Here is a 19,799-nt window from a genome sequence, read left to right as displayed (position 1 = left end):
TTGTAGAACTTGGAGTAGCAGGGCTAGTATCCCAGCCCCTGTCTCCAGAGCCTGGCTGCAAAGCCCTCTGCTGCTCAGCCTTTGATATTCCATCAGTTTAGCAGAGTCTGACAAAGTCTCGTAGCCAAGTCCATCCCCATATTTATTTTCCTACAGTCTGTGAACAGAGAAAAACTTTTGTTTTCACAAAAATTAAAACAGCTGGGTGATGGCTCAAGCCTATGATCTTAACTACTCAGGAGGCTGAAAGCTGAGGATTGCAGTTCAAAGTCAGCCTGGGCAGGAAAGTCCATGAGACTCTTATCTCCCAGGTAACCAACAAAAGGCAAGAAGTTGTGACTGAAGTGGTGGAGCTCTAGGCTTGAGTGGAAAAGTTAAGGGATAGTACCCAGGTCCTGAGTTCAAGCCCTAGCACTAGCACAAAGAAACTTTTGTCCACAAATAAAGTTTTATTAGTATTAGAACACATACACACACACACACACACTCACACACACTCACACACAATTTTAAAACAGTGGTCAGGAACAGAAGATAAGCCAAAAGATGAACTTTGAGGCATTGAGATATCCAAAATAATTTTAAATGATACAAGGACTAACTTTTTTTCTTTATCTTAATAATACCAACATCTCATTATTTAGAATGCAGTAAAGGAAATACTGAGATTCAGAGGATCAGCTTGCAGAAGAATATTAACAAAATCTTAGTATTTAAAATACATGGAATACAATGATACCGCATAGCATGAGGTGGACATACATGCATGTCATTGGGCCATACTACCCAATCATCAGGAGGAAGAATGACAATAGTGAATTACTGCAATGAATCTGGGAATATCTGAAATTTCTGTCTTCCTCCCTATCAGAACTGAGATGTCAGACGTCCCCCTTCTGTCATATTTGTCACACAGTTTAGGCAAGCAAACAAGTCTGTAGAGCTGTCATGACAACCCCAGAGTGAGAGCAATCTGTTTACCTCCCATAATCCTAACGGGAAAGGTCTGGCTTCCCTGGCTAACAGCAGTCTTACACTTGGCTTCTAGCAGACCCATATTTCCTTACCCCTATTTGCTCTGATTTTATGGAGGCTTCTTTCTTTGTAATACAACTTTTGAGTACTGGCAAATCCAAAGAGGTTTTTTAAAGCATTCACAGTACACACACAGCAACAGGGGGCTGTAGGGGAGGGGAGGAGGCAGGGTCAAATATGATCCTGGAGTTGGAGGAGAATGCTACAAGATATGATAGCAAAGAAGCCTCACGAAGAAGGTGACACTTACATGTGCTTTGATTATTGGATGGACAGTAACTAGAGGAGAGACAGGGAGACATTGAAGGTAAGAACAGCAGCACCAGCAAGAATATGGACACGGTCACGTAAAGCAGGCTCATGGTACAAATAATGTCAACTTGACAAGAATAGGGATGGAAAACTGAGGCCAGTGGTCCAGAGCCAGGCAGGTGCCTCTCTGCTTTATGTCTTGGGAGACAAAAGTGTTTTTCCATAAAAGTGAGTAACTATATATAAAAATGTTTGCCAAGGCTGGGCACAGAGGTTCATGCCTGTAATCCCAGGTACTTGGGAGACAGAGAGAGGAGGATTACAGTTTACCAACTTGGGCAAAATGGTAGACATATTCTATCTCAAAAACAGGCCAGATGTGGTTGTACACACCTGTATTCCCAGCAACACCAGAGGTAGAGGTAGGAAGAACATGGTTCCAGATCAACATAGGTAAAAATATGTGGGACCTTACTGAGAAATAACTAAAGCAAAAAGGGCTGGGGATGGGGCTTAAATAATAGTATGCCTAGCAAGTGCAAGGCTCTGAGTTCAAATCCAAGTACCACCAAGAAAGTGATCATTGGTTTTATGTCTGTCCCAGAACAAGTTACAGGGCCAGAGGTTGGGGAATACGGTGATTGGCCAACCTGAATTACATGCCTCTCCAGCAGTAAAATTAGTAGGACACTGAAACCCCTGGATCACATTTGGTGGACAAACTTACATATGGATAGAGTATATATGTATGGAATATATGTATGGAGTATGGAATATTGTCAATGAGTACAAAATTATAAACAAGGCACTTGAAAAGATCTGCCCTACAACATTATATGTACTTAGCAGTAAGATATGAAAAGCATTTTAAAAGCCATCATAAAGGTCAATCCCATGATCTTTGTTCTTACGCCAAAATACAAACCAAAACAAGGGAACTTAAGAAAATGTTTGGTGGTGATATAATTCTCACCTTGATTATAGTGAGATGACATGACTACATGTTAAATTATTCAAAAATTAAGTGCACTAATTATGTAAGATTCTATAAGCTTGGCTTTTTTCCAAAAAGATGGAGAAAGAGCTGTTTCATTTTAAATTTACATACAAGTCTATTATTTTAAGTTATTCAATTCCTTTTTCCTTATCATGTGATGCTGCTATATTGAAATTGTATATTCTTGCATAGCATGGATTTCCTTTTATAGTGTATTTCTCTGATAATGAAAGATGTGCACTCAATAAATTGTTTAGTTATACATAAAAAGGGGCTAGGAATGTGTCTTAGTGGTAGAGTGCTTGCCTAGCATGCATGAAGCCCTGGGTTTGATTCCTTAGTACCACATAAACAGAAAAAGCCAGAAGTGGTACTGTGGCTCAAGTGGTAAAGTGCTAGCTTTTAGCCAAAAGAAGCTCAGTGCCAAGGCCCTGAGTTCAAGCCCCAGGACTGGCTAAATAAGTAAAATAACTTGTTCAAGAAACTAGAGGAAGAGAAGTATGAGAACTGATAAAAAGGAATAAACTGGAAGTTAGTCATCCTACCTGGGGAGAGAATCAAGTCTTCAGTTAGTAGACAATGGGATGTTTGTGAACAGGACAACGCTATCATCCAACCCAGTCAGAATGAGAGAACCAGACTGAAGATCCCTACAATAGTGTGGAGAATGACCCTGTGCACAGAGGCACTGAAATATTTTAAGTAGAGAAGTGACATAGTCAGGTTTGCATTTTGAAGTGGCCTCCTAGAATGATTAAGCATTTACATTAATTTTTTTTTGTTTGCCCTCTAAATTTGCTTAGCAACTCATATTGTCCAGAGTAAATCTGGATCCACCTTGAATTTGGGGTAAACAGAATTTCTAATTTTGTGAGATCAAATGAATGATCCTTTACTATGCTTGTCTTTATCAACTTCTCTGTGTCTGTTCAGTTTTGAAGTATTAAGACCTAGAACAGAATATAAAAAGCATTTTTCTTCCATTTGTTTTTTATTCACAGATGTTAAAACTTTTCCCCCCAGTGGAAAGGGTAACTTTGCTGGAAAATCATTTAGAGTTTTTTTTTTCCATTCGAGTCAATATGCTCCTCAGAACCAGAGGAATAAGGAGCAATAGATCACCTTGAGGCCTAGATTACGTTCCTTGGAGAGCAAGCAGTGTAACATGGAGAGCATGAGCTGTGTGGAAGGTCTCATTGGAGGAACGAGACCAAGCAGGGAAGAAATAAGTAGAGAAATTTGAGTGGTTGAAATCAGATCAGAAACATTTTTCACATGTTTAGATTACAGAATAAACACTAGAACTAGAGGGAAGTCAGCTATTTGCTTGGAAGGAAGAAAAGAATCAGAGGCTATTGGCCTTTCCATCAGAGTTCATCTCTTTTTATCTCTGTCTCATATGCCTTCTGTGGTATCTGGACCAGGGTTTTACAGTGGCAGGAACTTAGTCCTCCTAGATGTCACCCTTTTCAGAAGTCTTTTTTCTATTACTGAAAGTTCTAACCATAGTGAAGTAGTTTAGGCTCTCGTTTGAAGAATTCACTGTCCCCAGAGTAACTGTCAAGCAGTAGTAGCTCAGGCCACCACTGCTAATTTTAGATATTCTTTTGTTTTCAGCAGTGGACATTTAGATTCTATTAAATCCTTTACTCTTCTTTTCCTCTCACTAGTCCAAACAGGAAATAATCCCTAAAAGTAGACTATATAGAAAAAACATGCCAGATGGCCAGGGCTTTCAGCCAGTGTTGTTCACACGTTGTCCAGCCTAAGCAAACTGTGACATGGGAGACATTCTCTTGACTTCCCCATGTCCCAGTTAAGGGAAAAGGCCATAGATTTACTTTAATAATTTTGCACCCCCCCCAAAAAATAGTCTGTAGAATAGTCAATATAACTTTTCAGTGAGGCAAGCAGGCTAGGAAAATTCATTCTTACATATGGAAGTTGCTCAATGTCTGTTTGCATTTGACTGAAAAGGTAGAGAACAGTGGAAGTTGGGAGCTGCCAACTGTGTTATGCAACCTGATCCATGAATTCATAGAACAAAGTCTAAACTGTCTTCTTGCTTTCTAAAGAGTACAGTTAACACTTCAGATAGCTGGGGAGGTTATTTTTCTTTAGGGCATTAATTTTTGTTATAAAATGCTATGGAAAATATTTTAGGTACAAAATTGTGCATTTGAAAGGGGACAGAAATAAGTACAACACTGCACTATCTGCTCAGATTTATTGTAACTCCCAAATGCCTCTAAAAAATCAATTAATGTTACCATTAATCCCATAATCTAGAGAATCAAGTCTCCTGATGGTTGATGTACTTACTATACATAAGTCTGTTTTAAAGAAGTTTTGAAAATACATGGAGACAAGTATATGAGATACAAATGCGTAAGTTTGTCATTATTTAGCAGACACCCTGTAACTATAACTCCTACTAGAATAAGAGGTCAACCTTGCCAATATCTGCATCTCTTGCTTCTCCATCCCAGTTCTCTCCCTCCTCAACGTGCTGATCACTAGCCTGATGTTTATAGTAATATTCTCATTTTTATATTTTTATCTCCTATATACTTGATATTTATAAAACAGTCACTGTACAGTCACTGCAATCACTATACAATGTCTATATGGTAATACTTTCTATTTCTATATCTCTATCTATTTCTATGTCTGTGTCTATCTCTATCTATATATCATGGCTTCTAGGAGAAATACCAGGTAAGTAAGATTTCTAGGAGCCTCTTGTCACAACATCATCATCAACTAAGTTATACAAACCATGTTTTGATTTTAATACAACTTATTTAATGTTGTTGATTTATTAACACCATACTCATGATCAGCAATGCTGGAGCTCATCCTGAAAGAAACATTCAAGCATATATTGGTTCTGTGAGAACCATCACAACCTTCTTATGCTTATGAACACCAGTAGAACTTCAGCTGTATGCCTCAGGGCCATTATAAACAGAAATCTTCAATAGGAGCACAGAAATCTGGCACTAAACAGACCTGGAAAGCAAGCTTATTTACAGTGTGATAGCTGAACTCAAAGGTAGGCTTGCCTCATTTGATCTCAATCGTGCCTATTGGGTGACTCAGGTTTTCCACTGCTCTGCACAAGTCCTCATAAGACCTTGAAATCTCCCAGGTATTTATTTTGGTGTTACAGGTATATTTAAGAGAATAGGTCAAAAGCCATTTATGACAGACCAATAGCCAATATTATACTTAATGGGGAAAAGCTATTACTAATTCTCCTAAAATCAGGAACAAGGCAAGGATGCCCACTGTCTCCACTCCTCTTCAATATAGTCCTAGAACCCTTAGCCAGGGCAATAAGGCAAGAAAAAGACATTAAAGGGATCCGCATAGGGAAAGAAGAAGTTAAACTATCCCTTTTTGCAGACGACATGATACTATACCTCCACGATCCCAAAAACTCCATCCCCAAACTCTTAGAAATCATAAATCACTTCGGCAAAATAGCAGGATACAAAATAAACCCACAAAAATCAGTTGCCTTCCTATACACTGATAACGTACAGGAAGAGAGGGAAATAAAGGGAGCAACCCCATTCACAATAACCTCCCAAAAAATAAAATATTTAGGAATTAACCTAACCAAAGATGTAAAAGAACTATTTAATGAGAACTATAAAAAGTTAAAGAAAGAAATTGCAGAAGACACTAGGAAATGGAAAGACCTCCCATGCTCCTGGATAGGCCGACTTAATATAGTAAAGATGGTAATACTTCCAAAACTAATATACAAATTCAACGCAATTCCTATTAAAATCCCAATGACGTACATCACTGAAATACAGAAAACAGTCCAAAAATTCATATGGAACAACAAAAGACCTAGAATAGCCAAAACAATTCTAGGGGATAAAGACAATATGGGAGGGCTATCCATGCCGAACTTCAAACTCTACTACAGAGCTATAATAACAAAGACAGCATGGTACTGGCACAAAAACAGACCCGAAGACCAATGGAACAGAATAGAAGATCCAGAAATAAATCCACAGGCCTACAGCTAGCTGATATTCGACAAAGGAGCCAAAGACATACAATGGAAGAAACACAGCCTCTTCAACCACTGGTGCTGGGAAAACTGGGCAGCCACATGCGGAAAACTAAAAGTGGACCCCAGCCTATCACCATGCACCAACATCAACTCAAAATGGATTAAAGACCTTAACATTAAACCTGAATCTCTGAAACTACTGCAGGACAGAGTAGGAGAGACACTTGAACTAATAGGCACAGGAAGGAACTTCCTGAACAGAGTCCCAGGGTCATAACAAGTTGGAGAGAGACTCGACAAATGGAACTACCTTAAAATAAAAAGCTTCTGCACAGCTAAATCTATCGCAACTAAGCGAGAAAGACAACCAACTAATTGGGAAAAAATATTTACCAGCAATATATCAGACAAGGGGTTAACATCTTGTATATACAGGGAACTCAAGAAACTAATCCCTCCCAAACCTAACAAACCAATTACTAGATGGGCAAGGGAACTAAAGAGGGACTTCTCAAATGAAGAAATAAAAATGGCAAAGAAACACATGAGGAAATGTTCATCATCCCTGGTGGTGAAGGAAATGCAAATAAAGACAACCCTGAGATACCACCTTACCCCAGTCAGAATGTCCCACATCCACAAATCAGCCAACGACAAATGCTGGAGGGGATGTGGAGAACGAGGAACCCTATTACACTGCTGGTGGGAATGTACACTTATACAATCACTTTGGAAAGCAGTCTGGAGGATCCTTAGAAAGCTAAAGATTGACCTCCCTTACGACCCAGTCATACCACTTCTAGGCATCTACCCTGAACAACAGGAACCAATATACAAGGACACGTGCACCTCCATGTTTATTGCAGCACTGTTCGCAATAGCTAGGATATGGAAACAACCTAGATGCCCCACGACAGATGAATGGATCCAAAAATTGTGGTATCTATACACAATGGAATATTATGCAGCCATTAGAAATGACAAAATAATGGCATTTGCAGGGAAATGGATGGAGCTAGAAGGAATCATGTTGAGCGAGGTAAGCCAAGAATGAAGAGACAAACGGTACATGGTCTCCCTGATAAGTGGATGTTAAATCCAAAATGTTAGGTGATACGACAAAACTAACAGGACTTAAGAAGCAAAGAACTCCCACTCATCTGGTTGAACCACTACTAAATATCCCCATGCTGCTGATCACATATATGGTATATAACATGTGAGCACCGTTATATATTACAGACTATTATAGACAATTTGCTCCAGGAAAGTTAGAATGAACTTGTGACTTTAAATGAGCATCATTATTCCACAATACTGTGAATTTTCGGAAATTATGTAATCACTTAATCACAATCAAAAAAAAAAAAAAGAACCTCGGGGAAGGGAGGGAGGGGATGGTAGGGGGAAAACAATGGAGGGGGTAACAATGTTCAAGAGGAAGTGTACTCATTACCTCACTCATGTAACTGTAACCCTCTGTATAGTATCTTTACAATAAAAAAAATGAAAAAAATAAATAAAAACAGAAACAAAAAACGAGAATAGGTCAGTTTGCAAATGACGAATCTGTGGAAATAATAATAAGAGACAGTATGTATCCCTCAAAGCAATATTTATTTTTTGAGTCTGGTTTCTTTTGTTTGACTATTTGAAGAGTTGCTTATACCTGTAGCTCAGTCATTTTTATTGGGTTAGAATAAAGTGCATCACTGTATCAAGACTCTAAAATTATTTTTCCATTCTACTTCTGTTGAAACTTGAGAGTGTTTCACATCATTTCCTCTGTACTGCTGTACACATGTGTGTCTTCTACTGTACACACACACATTCGCATAGGGTATAGCTCTGACAATGGAACCGCTCGGTCATGGAGGATGAGACCTTATGACTTAGTCATTTTGTGTATCATCATTAAGTATCATCTCCCTGTGGTTTTAATTTGCATTTACTGAATTAGCAAAATTAGAATTTCTTATCTATTTTCACTTTTGTTTTTATTTCCAATTAGTGGTAGTTCTTCATATACTTTATGTGCTGTTATATGTTATAGACTGCTTTTTTACTCTTTTTATGTAATCTTTTGATGAAAAATGTTAATGTTGATTTGTTTGCTTGTTTGTTTTGAGGTAGAGTCTTGCTCTGTAGCTCAGGCTAGCCTTTAATTCATAATCTTTATGCCTCTGCCTCCCAAATGCTGGGATTACAGGCATGTGAACCATACCTGGCTCAAAGTTAATATTTTAATGTGATAACCAGCATTTTCCCTTACAGTTCTCTCTATGTATACTCTATTGGGTAAATCCCAACTGTAAGTTCCTAAAGTTACTCTTTCTTCATGATCTTTATTATTTGACTTTGGTATTGAGAACTACAATCCATCTGATTTGTTTGGTATAAGGTAGGCCTTAAGTGTTATTTTAAAAACATAAATGCCTAATTATTGTAGCATTCTTTATAGAGAATATGACTATTATCATGTAGTGTGGGCCTATGAAAATGTATCAAACTATAAACAAATACAAGTTAAATCTGAATGCCTAATCCTTGCCTGTGGACCCAGTTCCCCATCCTCAGTCTCCTACAGCAGACACAGCCTTGTGCTTAAAGATTTTAAGAATTATGTTCAAATATCCCTGGCATTAGGACTGCAGATGTATATTAGAACTTATAACAGAGAACAGAAGATTCAGCCTAGTAGCACTATGTCTTTTATTTTATATGTATGTTACATTGAGTGAAAATTTGGTCTTAGACACACCACGTATTTATTGTATAGAGTAATACACTTTGCTGAATTTCAGATGTTAATATGCCAACTCATGAAAAAAATGGAGATTTCTTCAGCAGCCATTCACATAGTTTAAAATAGAAAGTATTACCATATAGACATTTTATAGTGCCTCCAAAAAGTTTTAGGGTTTCCTTACTAGTAACTTCATACCTCATGCAATTTTTTATTGTTGAAAGAAGGTAATTACATTTCACTTTAGGAAGCAATTCTGATATACTTGAACGTTGAATTGAAAAGCACTGAGAGACTCTACTTAGGTTCAACAGGAAAAAATACTGAGCTCAATCTGTAATTGTGCATCTTGCACACAATTCATGCATTTGGCATCTATTAACCTTTCTGGTTTCTTCCCTTGAGACTTTTTCCTTTTTCTGTGCAGTGAGCAATTGAACTAGGATTGCTGTTCAGGCATCTTCATTTCACATCCAGAGTTTTTCTCTTTACCTTTTACTTCTGTACTGTTCTATGTGAAAAGTTTCAAATTATTGACTGGGGAAATCTTAAGAACAGTAAGGGCCCTATCTTAAGATTTTGAACTGTGTTTAAACCCTGAAATTAATGACCAGTATTATCCACTACATCTGAATTTAAAATTCACTTGAAACTTAGTCTTCTGAGATATTGTAATGTTGGGAAAAATCTCATTTGTAGATTAGTCAAACTATTTTTAATGCAAATTCTTTTAAAAGGAATTTTTTAAACAACTGCTTGTAATAGTTAAGACCCTGAGGGGATCTCACCACTTAATGTCATTAAAATAAGAAATAGAACTCTGCCACTTTTTGAATAAAAATATTAAATTACTTTGGATGAGAAAAATAATCTGTAAATACTCACTAGTAAGAGTCAGAAAAGAACACAGAACATGTGGGAATCTTTTCTTATAACTGTAAAGTTGTGAAGCACATTATAAAATTTTTGAGAAGGTTGGCATGTATATAGGATTTCTGTGTTCTAAAAGCTTGAATGAACATACATGAAGGCATGTGTGTTTGTGTATGCGTGTATATGTTTTTAAATTTCCAATAGATAAATACCAATTTTTAGTCTCTGATTTATGCCTTTCCTAGCTGAAATTTGTTTTGATTTCCTTTCTCCTTTTATGGTGTTTTAAACAGACTTTTTTTTTCTTTTTCTTTTTCTTTCTTTCTTTTTTTGGGGGGGCTGATCCTGGAGCTTGAAATAAGGGCCTAAGCTCTGTCCCTAAGTTTCTCTGTGCTCAAGGCTAGCACTCTACCACTTCAGCCACAGCACCACTTCCAGCTTTTTCTGAGTAATTTATTGGCGATTAGAGTCTCATGGACTTTCTTGGCCAGGCTGGCTTAGAACCACAGTCCTCAGATGTGGTTCCTGAGCAGCAAAGATTACAGGTGTGAGCCACAGTTGCCTAGCTAGAAAAAGGTATTTCTAAGGAACGACAATTTGCTGGTCTGGGATTAGATTCGGTAGGAATCTATAGGATTGCATCAAATTTTCTTATTTTTCATTTTGGAGAACAGTGGTAGGGATGAAAGAAGCTTCCCTTGGATTTGATAGCATCATCCCCAAATCTAGGTCTTTTCTGGAAGGACAGACACATCATTAAGATGAGCCATAACTAGCCTAGGCCTGGGTGGGAATCTGAGCTATAGATCCTATACCACTGCCTGACAAGATAAAAATGCCAATTCTGTGTCTTCTCTACAATTTGCTGGCACAAGACTCTTTAGCCCCTCTTGTGCATCTTACTTCTCATGGCTACTCCTGTCTTTTCAGAGTCCCAGACTAAGCTCACTGCTTGTTTCTCTTGAAGCAGTCACATCATCTGCCTAGGAGTCTTAACTTCTCCAGGTTAAAACTGTCTGTCTCTCCATCTGCCTGTCTCCTTCCCACACTATCTTCTTGGCATAATGCCTTTTGGAAAATGAAACATGCTTCCAGAGAAAAACAGAATGTTGAAAGGGAATTATATTCATTTATACATCATTGGAAGTGCTAGGAAAAAGAAGTAACCTTTGGAAGCTTAAATATAATAAAAATAAAAAATGTCAGTCTAGTTTTTAAAATGAAAGTGCTCAGTATTGGTGGGGCCATGGTATGAAAGAATTGCCAAATGTGGTAGGAGTGCAGTTTGTTAAGTCTTTTTGAAAAGTTACATGACAAGATGTATCAAGACCCTTAAAAGAAGCTTCTAGCCTTTGACCCACTAACTTGACTTCCAGGAATTTCTGCTAAGAAAACAACTGGTGACACAGACAGTGAACCTCCACAAGGGTGTGATTGCAGCACTATTTATAATAGTGATCTGAATGTACAGAGTAAAAAAAAAAAAAAGGTTATATAAGCCATGCAACAGAATACCCTGGAGCCATTTAAAAATATATCTAGGACTAGATAATGACATTGGAAATCTTTATTAAGTGATTTTTTTAACAAACACAGGCGATTAATTATATAGGCAGCATTATGTGCCCCCCCAAAATAATTAGTTGTATCCTCCTAAGAAATTAACCATGATGATCAGTGATATCAATTATGTATAACTGTATTACTTTTCTTCTTGATTTTTGGTATTTCTCAATTCTCTGCAAAGCTACTGTTCAGAACAATCAACTTTCTACTTAATGGTCAGCTTACCTCTCTGGCAAGAGAACCTTTCCTCTTGTCCCAGCTCCAAGACCATGGGTGGTGTGAAGGCTGGAGAAGGTCTGTGCATCCACGCTCACACTGGTTGGAAGCCTGCCTGAGCAGTGCTGTGCACAGCACAACAGGCATGCCCTGGCCGGTGCATCAGACATTCCATCATTCAAGTGACTCACCACAGAAGGGTGTCAAGCTGATGATATTGCTACACATTGTACTTGAACTATCAGCCACAAGCCCAAGTGCTGCCAACCTTTTAAGAGCCTTATCTTCCTGAACCGTTATTCTTTCACTGTCCTGTGAGTGTCAAAAGAACTGACTAGGACTGTCTGATTCCTTTTGAGGACGCTGAGGTCCAGCAAACTCCAGCTGCTGCAAGCCTTCCAATTGGACACAGACCAGATCAGCAAATGTTCCTTCTAAGCTAAAGTCGAAGCTCCTGTTGTTGCTATAGTTGGGCTTTGATGAGGGGCTTGGCCAAGAATATTTAGGGTGAAAATGTGCTGGGGCAGTCAGCGTAGAAATGCCCAGCTGGACCAAACAAAGCTTTTTTTTGCAGGTCATTTAACTGTAGTTAAAAGATATTTCCTCCTATCCTAACCTCAGTTGTTTGTTTCCTTTGACTCATTAATGGAAAAAGAGGTTTAGAATTCTTTATTGATGGTTTTAGAGCCAAGAATGATATTTACCAGGCTGTTGTTATTGTTGTTATTTTCCTATTATTTGCCTTAGAGTTTTTTGTTTTTGTTTTTTTGTTTTTAGATGGTAGTATAAAGTAACTTTATACTGTCACCAGACTCTGCTGGGGGAAGAACTTAAGCTTGTATAATGATGGGCCATTATTACCTTCCCCTTATATGTTTTATCTTACATCTTTTTATCTACCCTTTGCATCTTTTATCTTAGATATTGTATGAATTGTGTCAAAACGAAAACACAATGTTCTCTGGGTGTTTCTCAGAGGATCATCTCTAGGTATACCGGCCTCCTGTTGCTATACTCATCATTACAATACATAAAAATATGCAGTAGTATTGTTGGTAGTGACATTTATGACACATCTCTGAAGTACAAATGAACAAAAGGCATACTTTTTTAATAGTTGAAAATTTCATAGAAGTACTGTAAAATGTGCATTTTATTTTTTATACTAACTCAAATGTAAGTAATAAATTTTAAATTGTGGTCATTTCATAGCCAATAAATGTCACTGCAAAAATGAACAAAAGAAATTCTGTTGTTAAAAATTGTACTTGAAACTAAGACAGTTGACATGGGGATTGAAGATAATTTCCTACAACAGTTTTGGATACCTTGAGTTCCAGCCATATCCCCGGATAACTTCAGCCCTGCAATACCAGCCAAGAACCTCTTAGGTATCTAAGGATGTAAAAAATAAAACATTCAGAATTCATCTTGTGTTCTTAGAATAGGTTCCTGAGTATACTATTAGCCAAAAGCATAAGTCTTGGTATAAATGGAATAGGAAGCTGGAGATATTTTTCCTATGTATGAAAGTTATTTTTTTTTAGTTATACACACACACACACACACACACACACACACACACACACGTGAACAAAAGAGATGTGTACATTTATTTATTTTTTTGCGGGGGGGGGGGTCTGGTTGTGGGCATGAACTCTGGGCCTGAGCGCTGTCCCTCAGCTCTTCAGCTCAAGGCTAGCACTCTACCACTTGAGCCACAGCATCACTTTTGGCTTTTTTCTTTTTGCTTATGTGGTGCTGAGGAATCGAACCCAGGGCCTCATGCATACAAGGCAAGTGCTCTACCTCTGAGCCACCTTCCCAGCCCTGAAAGCTATTTTTTTAACTATTGCAAGGATACTTTAATTGTCCTGTGGTACTGCTGACCAAAGAAACAGATTTAGTCCAATCCTCTGGACTTGGACTGTTCCCGTGAACCTCCAAATTACTACTGATACTTCTCAGCTTCCTGGGCTTGGCTGCAGTTTGGAACTGCAGCCTTGGAGCTCAGGCCTTGATTGTGGAAGTGGAAGGAGGACAGAGAAAGCGAGATGTCTCTCTCTTATTAGCACAGAACTAAGGAAGACTGCATCATGGAAGTAAAGTGACACTGCTCCTTGGACTCAAGGAAGCATCATGTGTGAGCAATTATTAAAATCATAATAGAGTAACACCCCTCAGTTATTGAGTTTCACTATCTTCTATTACACTTCAAAAAAATCTGCCCTGTCTTGCCAAGTACATTTTAAGCTCTTTGAAGTCAGGGACTATAACAGATTTCTACTTATTGTCTTACTCATTCTAGGTACTCAATGACAAGTCTTGCAGATTGAGAAAAATGTTTTAAAAATGGATCATACTCTTGGAATTTAATTTTTCTCTTCATATATGTATGAATTCCATCTGCTATTTGAATCTATCAGACAGAGCACTGGAGGCAGGGTCATAGAGTCTGTTGGAATTTACAACGTGTTGAGTCTTATTGAGTCTGGCTCTTACCATATTCCCATGCTCCCTTGCAAATGTGGTAGACATCTAAAAGAAACTTGTAAATCAGCAGTTGGGAAGATTGCTAATGCTATGGCTATCTCTGTTAAGAAGCATGGTAGACCCTAGAAGAACAGAACAAGACCTGAAGGAAGACCAAAAACAATGTCTTGGCACCAAGAGCCCAGGCTTGGGCTCAACAAAATTGGGATTTGAACCCCAGCTCTTAAGTTTTTGTGCTAGGTATTTTTAAGCAGGCCATATAGCCCAAGTTTTTTATCTATTAAATGGAAAATTTAATAGTGCCTTGTGTGGGCTTGTTGAGTGGGTTGAAATTCATTAATTTTACTTACTAGTAATCTGTCAAATACAAACAGGCACTTATGTAGGCATTGAAGATACAACAAGGAGCAAAAAGGAAAAAAATCCCCACCCTCATGGAATTTATAGTCTAGAAATATAACACATGCAATAGCATCTAATAAATGATTAATCAGATTCATCTGATGATAGCTGATGAACCTCAGACAGTAGGCTTTTACTGCGTGCTTCTATAAGTGTTCATTATTAGTGTAATTTTAGGGAAGAACCATTAAGTAGAACATTTATGTATTTTTGCTAAATTCCACTCGGCTTTGAAGTCTTTTCCCTTTGGGCTGGGTTTCTGTCGTTTTTACCTCCATTAAGTGTTTACTGGAAGCAGTTCAGCAATCAGATAAGATTCAGGGGCTGTGAGTGAGTTCTGGATTTCCATGTCTTAACCATCAGTGTTTGCATTATCTGTGATTGTATATGATTTCATGAGCTGCACAGGTATTTGTGAAATTTGTGGAATAAGCCAAAAGGCTAGCCCAACCAATTAAAATCCACAAACCATATTTTAGTGAGCAACTTCAACCTTTAATCCCCAAACTTTTGGTCAAACCCATTCAGCAAAGAAAAGGTGGACACGTTTTTGGTTTATTCTTTTTTTTTATCAATTGCCTTCCTAGTTTTGAACATCATAAAACCCCAAATGCATGAAGGAGAAAGGGTGGAATTGGATATCAAACCTCTAGAGAACAGAGCACTGTGGTTTCATGTTGCTCCTCAGAGGTGTGTGTCCATACTGCCTCCATCCCCCTGTCATACTTCTAATGAAGTTTTTCAGAACACCAATGGCACACTGCCCATTTCATTACCATTGTAAACAGGAAATTATTTTCTCCCTGAACAGCACTTGTGGCCCAGAAAAATGGCCATTTCTTCTGAGACATAACTTTAAAGACACAAGAGTGAGGCTGAAAGCTGGTTATGCATGAGCCCTGCGTGAAAACAAGGCTTGGTGCTAGGACATAGGTATAGGAACTCATGTGCATGGATTCAGGACATTGTTCACTGATGGCCAACAGTCTAATGGACATGAGTGAAGAAGTGCCTATCACCTAAAAAGCAGCTGTTCCACAGGACAGAGACATGTGCTCTGAGGATCTGCAGCGCAGGCATTCCTGGGAGCACGTAGAGGTATGGTCTGGGGAACTGTGATATGGCACTGGCTACCTATCTCCGGATTCAGGGCTCCTGTGTTCTGCTCCAGCACCCATCATTTGGCCTCCTGTGCTCCCATTGTGGTTTCCCTGTGTGCTGACAAGTTTTCTGGTTGTTATGTCTTGCAGCCCCCCGAATCCAAGCCCAACTTCACCCCTCTCGCCTTCTTGGCCCATGTTCTCGGCACCATCCAGCCCTATGCCCACCTCATCCACGTCCAGCGACTCATCCCCCATCAGGTCTGTTGCAGGGTTTGTTTGGTTTTCTGTTGCTGCCGTTGTTCTCTCATTGGCTTGGTCCTCTCTTCATGCAGTGTTCAGCCTCCTCGTCAACTTTGTTCCCTGCCATCCAAACCTGCACTTGCTTTTTGACAGGCCAGAAGAAGCGGTTCATGACAACTTCAGGTAAAATCATGGATGATGACCAATCTGTTCCTGTCAATCCACAGATGGTCGGGGACAACAGGGGTCTCCTCTGCTCACCTATGGTTCTATCCTCAAAGACCAAAGCCAGGAGGAACCGTTTGCATGCCCTTGCATGGCATTTTTTACTCCCTTTCCAATCTTAATCCAAGTTTCTGAATTCATCACTGGTGCCTGGAATGTGGAAACAGGGTACCTCCTGAATAAAGCTCCTATTTTATGCCTCTCTGAGCTATCTGGGCTCTTTAAGCTTTGGTATAAAATAGAACAGTGTTGAGACATGGGCCAGCCCTTTCTTCTCTCATTTTTGTCAGGTAGCATCAGGAAATGTTTAATTAATTTTGGGCCACCATTCCTGACCATTGACACATAATTACTGAGCTCAGACCAGATATACTGGGTGAGAGACTCAACTAGCAAAATAAATGATTGAGAGCTGAAGCAATTTCTTTTTAAATTGCTCATGGTGAAGCCTCCTTTGCCTCCTTAAACTCCAGGCATCATCTGGGATCTCAGCCTTCTGTTGGCTGTGGGTTATGAATGCTGAGTACTTGTGGGAATAGGCATCACCTCTTTTTAAGGGTGAGAGGCCAAACCAGTTCCCCTCCCCAAGGGCCATCTGCAGCTTTCCCTGTCTTGATGATCACCACAGTGAAGTGACACACTTTGCTGTGGAGCTTTTTGTAGAAAAGAATCTCTTCAAATTCAGAAAAAAAAAATAATGAATAACAATCCCACAGCATTCCTCTCCTGTAGAGGCTCCAAGCATGAGTCCCTCCCAAACTTAAGTCTTCTTTCAGAGAACCAAAATGTAGAGCCTAATTATAACCATCATAACATTTGGGGTTTTGGCAAGATTTCCTCATCCATCTTTTTCTCCTAAGGGGTGGGTCTAGCAGAGAGGCTTAAATAATTTATCAAGCTGATTCGCACTTTTTAAAAAAGAAAATCCCTCGCTATTTATATATACAGATACATACATAACTTTATTCCCCTCCAGGCATTTCACATGTATCATTTCATTCTATCCTCCTGGGACAATGAGAAAAGAAATGGCCGGAACCCTATTGTAAAAAAGAAAAAATAAGGTACAGAGAGATGACTGGACAGTCCCTTGACTTAAATGTAAGCCACTATAGAATTCAGGAGTTCTCCTCCTCTGCCTAGCACTTGTTCTCCAAATACATGAGGACCTCAACTTTAAGTTGCAAGCAGCTTCCAGCCCCAAAGTCTAGCTCTTTTTCCAAGTTAGTTGTAACTTTCCATTTAGCTTTGTCCTGGATGATGGGAAAGATAAAATTTTGTTATATATTCTTTTCTTCTCCCATAAATAAGGTAAAGATTCAGATCCTGTTCTCCTGATCTTTGCCACCTTCTGGGGACTTTGGAGATGTTTACTTTCTGAAGTCACTCATTGTCCCTTATGGCCCTGGACATAGAAAGTATTACAATGACCAAAGATAGTCACCAAGTTTGAATAAACAAACTTGGGCATTGGGAAAATGAAGCTTGTTCATTTTCACCAAAAAGGAGTAAGATCTTAATCTTCAAACATTTGCTCCTTGAACAAAAGAGGTTAAGAGACCTGGGACAATAAAACAGTTCATGGGAGTGCGAGGAACCTCTCTACTGTCTACTTTGAATATATTTACTTTCTTTGTGTTATGGTCCTATTGCTTCTCAGGCATCTATCTCTCCACTTCCTTCTATCTCCCAAAATATTCCTTTTTTTCCCCTCTCCTTCTTCCTCCACCTCAAGTATTTCTTTCTATCTCCCAATTGACAGAGGGGTCATGGTTACTCAGTACTATCCCCTCTGGCTATTGCTAGAATAGCACCATTTCTTGATGCTGTTCTACAGCTCTTCAGGAAGCTGCCATTTTGAAATAGACAAGGCAAAAGTAAGGCTGGGAATTGGATGTCACTGAAGTATGTGTGTACCCCCAAGGTAAGCACAGATAGAGAGATTGCTGGAGAAGTAGCCCAGCAGAGGAACAAAGAAGGTTCTACCCCCTAACTGCTATTGCAGTGTATAGTCAAGAGATGGGGGCATACAACCAATATTCACGCCCAATGAGGACTTTCTCCAAATCTACTAACAAGTCTGCATGAAGCTCCAGATTTCCTTCCTTGCGCAGGGCTTTAAAAAACAAATTCGGGGGAAAAAAAATTTGGAGTGAGACCAAATTAGTGGTTCTGTGAACCACTGTCTCTTCTGGAAATGGCTTCCTCTCCCTTCCTCCAAACACATTGGTGTTCCCCCAGCACCACACCCATAATGTATCTTTGCACCTGAGCCTGTAGAAACGCTCCTTTATAACCAAACCACTGCTGGTCTGGCTGGCTCCACCCTGATAGTGTGCATGGTAGAAAGGGGGTTGTCATTTTGCTAGCTTGCAAGGGCATTTGAGGGAAACTCCTCTGAGTGCTTTCCTGGCTTCATGCCACACTCAGTGGGGAAAATTAAAAGTGAACCAGCAGAAGGATCTAGAGCTCATTCATGTCCTTGAAGGCACAGCTAAGGGCTGAAAGGGTGCTATGACAAGAGCAACTGAAACCACCCCAGGCTCCCTGGGTCCACTGTTGAGGTATATTGAAGAGAGTAGGGAGCCAAAGAGCCAAAGGTACTTGGTGGGGGCAGGGGAGATATATATATATTTGCACAGAGCCAGTGCCTACAGACACAAACTTTCTGCCAAGATCTGACTGGCTAGGAAACCTACCTAAAACAAACTTCCCAAGGCTTCTGAAGAGGGTATTGTAAAATAGTGGGCCTTTTGGAATGACAAACTTAAAAGATTAGAATTGTCAGCTTTAAAAAATGAAAATAAACACCCAGTTTAATTTCAATCATCTTATAGCAAACAGTTTCTTAGTATGTACTTATAGTGATGGGACATACATATACAAAAGAATGTCCATTATTTAAATGAAATTCCAATTTAACTAGTTATCCTGTATTTTATTTGGCAGACCTAGTCCTGGAGAATTAGAATTTGTCTTTGCACTTGCATAGGGAGCCAGATTTGATCTCCGGTACTGCAAACAAATAAGTAAATAAATGTGCCTCTGACATCCCTTCCCCCCTTATTTCTGTCCATAATCTAAGGAAATAAAAGGGGAGATTCCTTCCATAAACTATCAGTCACCTATTGAGAGAAAAGGTTGTTCTCTGACCTTTGTTTTTACTTTTGGTGGTACTAGGGTTTGAACCTAGGGCCTTGTACTTGCTAAACAGGTACTCTACCATTTGAGCCACTTTCTAGCCCCTATTATTATTTTAATGTACTGTTTTTTCTCACTTTATTACTCAATACTAGAAAGCCAGTATTGGTGGAAAGTCTACTCCATTTGAGTTGGTCCTCTTGCATACAGGAGATCATTCCCTTCACTTTTTGCCTGCCAACCACCCTGGCTATTTTCCCCAGATTGCCATTATTTTGTCCCATTACCTTTATTTAATGAGACTAATAAGTAATCCTCTGCAAAACTCCAGCCAGAGGATACTTGCCTAAACTGGTCTTTTTGTACTTTACCCACCTAGTCCGTCATTTCCTCAAGGAGCAGTAATTGTGCCCCATACCTCACCTCTAAGACCCTGCTCCCTGGCCTTAAACTATTTCCCTATCTTCCATGGCAGGA

The 19,799-nt window shown here is 39.2% G+C and overlaps 1 protein-coding gene across 3 annotated transcripts in view; it reads left to right on the top strand.

The window, feature by feature from the left end:
* Arhgap26 (Rho GTPase activating protein 26) overlaps positions 1-19,799 on the top strand; it is a 462,007-nt gene that overhangs the window by 425,764 nt on the left and 16,444 nt on the right. For 2 of the 3 annotated variants that reach the window (XM_013020415.1, XM_013020414.1), the window contains one exon: positions 15,864-15,974. In XM_013020415.1, the coding sequence (XP_012875869.1) occupies positions 15,864-15,974 (111 nt within the window). Of the gene's footprint in view, positions 1-15,863; positions 16,140-19,799 lie in introns of all 3 variants that reach the window. The other variant, XM_013020413.1, reaches the window with a different exon arrangement.

This window comes from Dipodomys ordii, unplaced genomic scaffold (assembly GCF_000151885.1).
Source record: "Dipodomys ordii isolate 6190 unplaced genomic scaffold, Dord_2.0 Scaffold50, whole genome shotgun sequence".
NCBI lineage: Eukaryota > Metazoa > Chordata > Mammalia > Rodentia > Heteromyidae > Dipodomys > Dipodomys ordii.
The sequence above is the reverse complement of the archived record's forward strand: the minus strand, read 5'-3'. Positions and strand labels throughout refer to the sequence as shown.